The sequence below is a fragment of the Antedon bifida genome, chromosome 9 (genome assembly GCF_963402885.1).
Source record: "Antedon bifida chromosome 9, ecAntBifi1.1, whole genome shotgun sequence".
Taxonomy (NCBI): Eukaryota; Metazoa; Echinodermata; class Crinoidea; order Comatulida; family Antedonidae; genus Antedon; species Antedon bifida.
In genome coordinates this window covers 379,267-385,722 of record NC_136234.1, presented here as the reverse complement: position 1 = coordinate 385,722, position 6,456 = coordinate 379,267, and the positions used below count along the sequence as shown (strand labels likewise).

At 28.9% G+C, this 6,456-nt stretch overlaps 1 protein-coding gene across 1 annotated transcript; it reads left to right on the top strand.

The window, feature by feature from the left end:
- Positions 1-4,930: 4,930 nt before the first annotated feature.
- Positions 4,931-6,436, top strand: LOC144852650 (large ribosomal subunit protein uL14m-like). The gene is made up of 3 exons (XM_078710574.1): positions 4,931-5,028; positions 5,546-5,646; positions 5,805-6,436. The coding sequence occupies exons 2-3, from the start codon at positions 5,555-5,557 to the stop codon at positions 6,166-6,168; spliced, it is 456 nt and encodes a 151-aa protein (XP_078566700.1). The 5' UTR covers positions 4,931-5,028; positions 5,546-5,554; the 3' UTR covers positions 6,169-6,436.
- Positions 6,437-6,456: the final 20 nt, after the last annotated feature.

Below are 6,456 nucleotides of genomic sequence, written 5' to 3'. Positions count from 1 at the left end.
TTAAAGCAAATATCGTTGCATTTAATTTATAGACATCTGTGGCAATAAATAGTCAAAGTAGTTTTAACATAATTTAAAAGATTTTAAAGAATAAATTAATGTTTATATCTGAATATTGTAATTATGTGTATTTTCCTTTTCATATTATGTAAACCGGTTTTTCCTGTTAGAAATAGAATAATTTGTATTTATTTTATATGGAAGTAGTCATTCTTCAATGTAAATTATTTTATTAACCATCTTTAGACAGAGGGATAACCTGCAGTTTTTGAAAAACAACTTAAAACACTAAGTTAAAACTCACTAATAGAATTTGATAATAAAATCATCATTATGAAAATAAATTAAATTTCTGTTTAATTAAATGATGGAGCTACAGAAAGAGAATTGAGATATGTGGCAAGCAGATAATATGATCTAGTGGATTCAAGCTAGGCCCTGCAATAATAAACCCACTGTCTATATGTATCTATACATTTTGTTACATAAAAGATATGACTATAAATAAGGTTTAAACTAAGTGAAACAAACATTATGTCATGTTAGGCTGGAGCATTGGTTTAATGTATATCAATAAAATACTGCAAATCAGCAATCAATTAGTCTTTAATATACTCGTCTGCTCCTAAATATCAAAGATGTAATGTATTCAATATTACCTTAGCTATAAATACAGTATTATTAGTAAATTAGTAAAGAAATATAGGTCCTATTAATATAGGTCCTATTAATATAGGTCCTATTAATTTCAGAAAAGTATTTGAAATAAAGTTTATTTGTATTGTTATTAAATAATTACAATTTGCAGTTTAATAAATAAGTTATTCAGCATATTTTTTGAATTGAGTTAAATGTCACTTTAAGTGAATATGTGTATAACAAATAAATCTTGATCGTTAATACCATATTCTTAATGTAATTGGTGTAAGAGTCCATTTGAGGTTTTTTAAAACAAAATATGTATTTAGAGTAGTGCAACCAATGTCATTTCAACCTGCTTATATTTTGGTAAAATATGGTTCTAATAAGGATAATAGAGTAAATTAAAATGTGATAATATTGTCTATATGCGCATATTATATTGCATTTATCGTCTTATAGTCATAGTAACCAGTTATGTCAAAAAATTAAAGGGTAGAAATTTGGCAATTTTTCGAAAATTTCCCTTACTATAGTACAGGGATTTTTTCGAAAAAGGCCTAAATTTCGACCTTTTTATTTTTTTACAAAACTAGCTACTATGGCCATATAAGATGATGATAACACAATATATGGGCATATATGGCAATATTATCGCATAATTATTGATTTTTAAAAACTTGATATTTTGGTATGATATTTCGACCTTTTTATTTTTTGACATAAATGGTTATTATACGTCTATAACATGCTTATAACGCAATATAAGCACATATATTGCAATATTATTGCATAATAACAGTATTTTAAAAATGTGCGTATTTTGGCCATTTTTCGAAAAAATCCCTTACTATAGTACAGGGATTTTTTCAAAAAATGGCCATATTTCGACCTTTTTATTTTTTGACATAAATGGTTACTATACGTCTATAAGATGCTTATAACGCAATATATGCACATATATAGCAATATTATTGCATAATAACAGTATTTTAAAAAGTATGTTTTTTGGCCATTTTTCGACCTTTTTATTTTTTTGACATAAATGGTTACTATACGTCTATAAGATGCTTATAACGCAATATATGCACATATATAGCAATATTATTGCATAATAACAGTATTTTAAAAAGTGCGTATTTTGGCCATTTTTCGAAAAAATCCCTTACTATAATAGTACAGGGATTTTTTCCAAAAATGGCCATATTTCGACCTTTTTATTTTTTGACATAAATGGTTACTATACGTCTATAACATGCTTATAACGCAATATATGCACATATATAGCAATATTATTGCATAATAACAGTATTTAAAAAAGTGCGTATTTTGGCTATTTTTCGAAAAATTCCCTTACTATAGTACAGGGATTTTTTCCAAAAATGGCCATATTTCGACCTTTTTATTTTTTGACATAAATGGTTACTATACGTCTATAACATGCTTATAACGCAATATATGCACATATATAGCAATATTATTGCATAATAACAGTATTTAAAAAAGTGCGTATTTTGGCCATTTTTCGAAAAATTCCCTTACTATAGTACAGGGATTTTTTCCAAAAATGGCCATATTTCGACCTTTTTATTTTTTGACATAAATGGTTACTATACGTCTATAACATGCTTATAACGCAATATATGCACATATATAGCAATATTATTGCATAATAACAGTATTTTAAAAAGTGCATATTTTGGCCATTTTTCGAAAAAATCCCTTACTATAGTACAGGGATTTTTTCCAAAAATGGCCATATTTCGACCTTTTTGTTTTTTGACATAAATGGTTACTATACGTCTATAAGATGCTTATAACGCAATATATGCACATATATAGCAATATTATTGCATAATAACAGTATTTTAAAAAGTGCGTATTTTGGCCATTTTTCGAAAAAATCCCTTACTATAGTACAGGGATTTTTTCCAAAAATGGCCATATTTCGACCTTTTTATTTTTTGACATAAATGGTTGCTATACGTCTATAACATGCTTATAACGCAATATATGCACATATATAGCAATATTATTGCATAATAACAGTATTTAAAAAAGTGCGTATTTTGGCCATTTTTCGAAAAAATCCCTTACTATAGTACAGGGATTTTTTCCAAAAATGGCCATATTTCGACCTTTTTATTTTTTGACATAAATGGTTACTATACGTCTATAACATGCTTATAACGCAATATATGCACATATATAGCAATATTATTGCATAATAACAGTATTTAAAAAAGTGCGTATTTTGGCCATTTTTCGAAAAATTCCCTTACTATAGTACAGGGATTTTTTCCAAAAATGGCCATATTTCGACCTTTTTATTTTTTGACATAAATGGTTACTATACGTCTATAACATGCTTATAACGCAATATATGCACATATATAGCAATATTATTGCATAATAACAGTATTTAAAAAAGTGCGTATTTTGGCCATTTTTCGAAAAAATCCCTTACTATAGTACAGGGATTTTTTCCAAAAAATGGCCATATTTCGACCTTTTTATTTTTTGACATAAATGGTTACTATACGTCTATAACATGCTTATAACGCAATATATGCACATATATAGCAATATTATTGCATAATAACAGTATTTAAAAAAGTGCGTATTTTGGCCATTTTTCGAAAAATTCCCTTACTATAGTACAGGGATTTTTTCCAAAAATTGCCATATTTCGACCTTTTTATTTTTTGACATAAATGGTTACTATACGTCTATAAGATGCTTATAACGCAATATATGCACATATATAGCAATATTATTGCATAATAACAGTATTTTGAAAAGTGCGTATTTTGGCCATTTTTCGAAAAAATCCCTTACCATAGTACAGGGATTTTTTCCAAAAATGGCCATATTTCGACCTTTTTATTTTTTGACATAAATGGTTACTATACGTCTATAAGATGCTTATAACGCAATATATGCACATATATAGCAATATTATTGCATAATAACAGTATTTTAAAAAGTGCGTATTTTGGCCATTTTTCGAAAAAATCCCTTACTATATAGTACAGGGATTTTTTCCAAAAATGGCCATATTTCGACCTTTTTATTTTTTGACATAAATGGTTACTATACGTCTATAAGATGCTTATAACGCAATATATGCACATATATAGCAATATTATTGCATAACAGTATTTTAAAAAGTGCGTATTTTGGCCATTTTTCGAAAAAATCCCTTACTATAGTACAGGGATTTTTTCCAAAAATGGCCATATTTCGACCTTTTTATTTTTTGACATAAATGGTTACTATACGTCTATAAGATGCTTATAACGCAATATATGCACATATATAGCAATATTATTGCATAATAACAGTATTTTAAAAAGTGCGTATTTTGGCCATTTTTCGAAAAAATCCCTTACTATAGTACAGGGATTTTTTCCAAAAAATGGCCATATTTCGACCTTTTTATTTTTTGACATAAATGGTTACTATACGTCTATAACATGCTTATAACGCAATATATGCACATATATAGCAATATTATTGCATAATAACAGTATTTAAAAAAGTGCGTATTTTGGCCATTTTTCGAAAAATTCCCTTACTATAGTACAGGGATTTTTTCCAAAAATGGCCATATTTCGACCTTTTTATTTTTTGACATAAATGGTTACTATACGTCTATAACATGCTTATAACGCAATATATGCACATATATAGCAATATTATTGCATAATAACAGTATTTTAAAAAGTGCGTATTTTGGCCATTTTTCGAAAAATTCCCTTACTATAGTACAGGGATTTTTTTCCAAAAATGGCCATATTTCGACCTTTTTATTTTTTGACATAAATGGTTACTATACGTCTATAAGATGCTTATAATGCAATATATGCACATATATAGCAATATTATTGCATAATAACAGTATTTTAAAAAGTGCGTATTTTGGCCATTTTTCGAAAAAAGCCCTTACTATAGTACATTGACAGAATCCCACAATGTCCCGCGCAAAGAAAACCCCAAAATTGTTGTTATTATTATTAAACTTTATCTCGGATTTCTCTATATACAGTACATAATTATAAATATGTAAAAAGCAAGCAAAATATTCAAACTATATATATAAAAATATATAAAACGTCGCCCCTAACGTTAAGTGCGTAAAATTACGCAATTTTTATTAAATAATTCAGTAAAATGATGATACACAGTTTGTTTAGGCGATAAACATTTTGGCAGATTTGGCAGCTACATGTTTTTGCTGACTGGGGATTTCCCTTTCATAGTTATCGCAATTAATTAATTCTGTTTGATAAACGCCCTCATTTAACGATACACCAAAGATCTTATATACTACCAATACACAAACTTGACTACTAACTAACTGTGCATCATCCGCCGGCGCGGTAACAAGTAAGGGTTCTTTCTGATCTGTATACTGTATTATAAATTGCAATTTGTATGGAAGATCCCTTGTATTTATAAATAGGATATGGTCCTACGTAGGTAGGCCAAGTGTATCATCATATAGCCTAGGCTATGATACACTTGGCCTACATTAGCACCACTACATTCAGTAGGTAGCGGGACGAATCGTCTCAGGGCCGAATCGTCCCGGACTCCATTCAAGCCTAGCCTGGCACTACTTACTTGATGGTGGCCTATTTATACCTTTAGGCCTAGCTAGAATCCCAACTAAACTACTACCACTGACACAGCAACTAGTATTAGTCTAGGCGCGCTATAGCAGGCCTAAAATAATAATAATTAATCTATTAATAACTAGGCTAGCCAGGCAAATCAAATAGACCCTACTACACTAGTTAGGCCTAGCCTAGGCTAGGTATGCTTTATTATTAAATAGTATGGCTTTGGTGAACAATACTGTACATGAAATTGAAATGGATCTTGTTTTGTTTTTAATTTACAGATGATATGAATGATGATAAATTTTTGCCAATCATTTCGACTGTCTCGTCAATTGTTATGTAATGTACCATCTAATAATAGATTCTTTCAATCAAAATTAAGGTAATTACTGTAATATTAATAAATAATAGTAATACTAGCCTAAGCCTATATAATAGTTTTATAAATTTATAAAAAGATTGATGAAAGATTGACGAATGTGTATAATAATAAGATGTTATCCACTTAACTTATTTAATGGTGTATTTTGCGTTTTTTAGCACAACAAATCCACTATCTGCAATCATCCTTCTCTCAAGGTTACGAGTGGTTGATAATTCAGCGCTTGGAGCATCCGCAGTTCACAAACCACCTCGCTGCATTCATGTTTACAATAAAAAACGTGTAGGCAAAGTGGGCGACAAAATTCTTGTTGCTATAAGAGGACAGAAAAAGAAAGGATTGATCGTCGGAGTTAAAATGCCAGGAAAGAATATGACTCCTAGATTTGATACAAATAATATGATTTTGTTAGAAGAAAGTGGAAACCCAACAGGAACCAGAATAAGTGTTCCAATTCCGTCTTATCTTCGTGGTAGAAAGGACTTGTCAAAGGTGTTTGCACTTGGTACAACGTTTGTTTGAGTTGATTATAAATTGTATTAACAATAAAGAAAAAAACTTAAAATATTTACATTCTGTATTTTGTGCAAGTTGTATTATTCCATGGAAGAATTCATGGTATTTCCTAAATAAAATAATACACACTAGAATATACAACATTGAATAAAATAAAACTAGTTATTTTAGAGCACTGATGTTTATTTAGCAGCTTATACAAACCCAGACTTATTTAAGTTGTACATGTATTATTCTTTTCATTCACAGCGTCTATATATCATTGCAATTAAAAAATAGGTCAACTCAAAATGA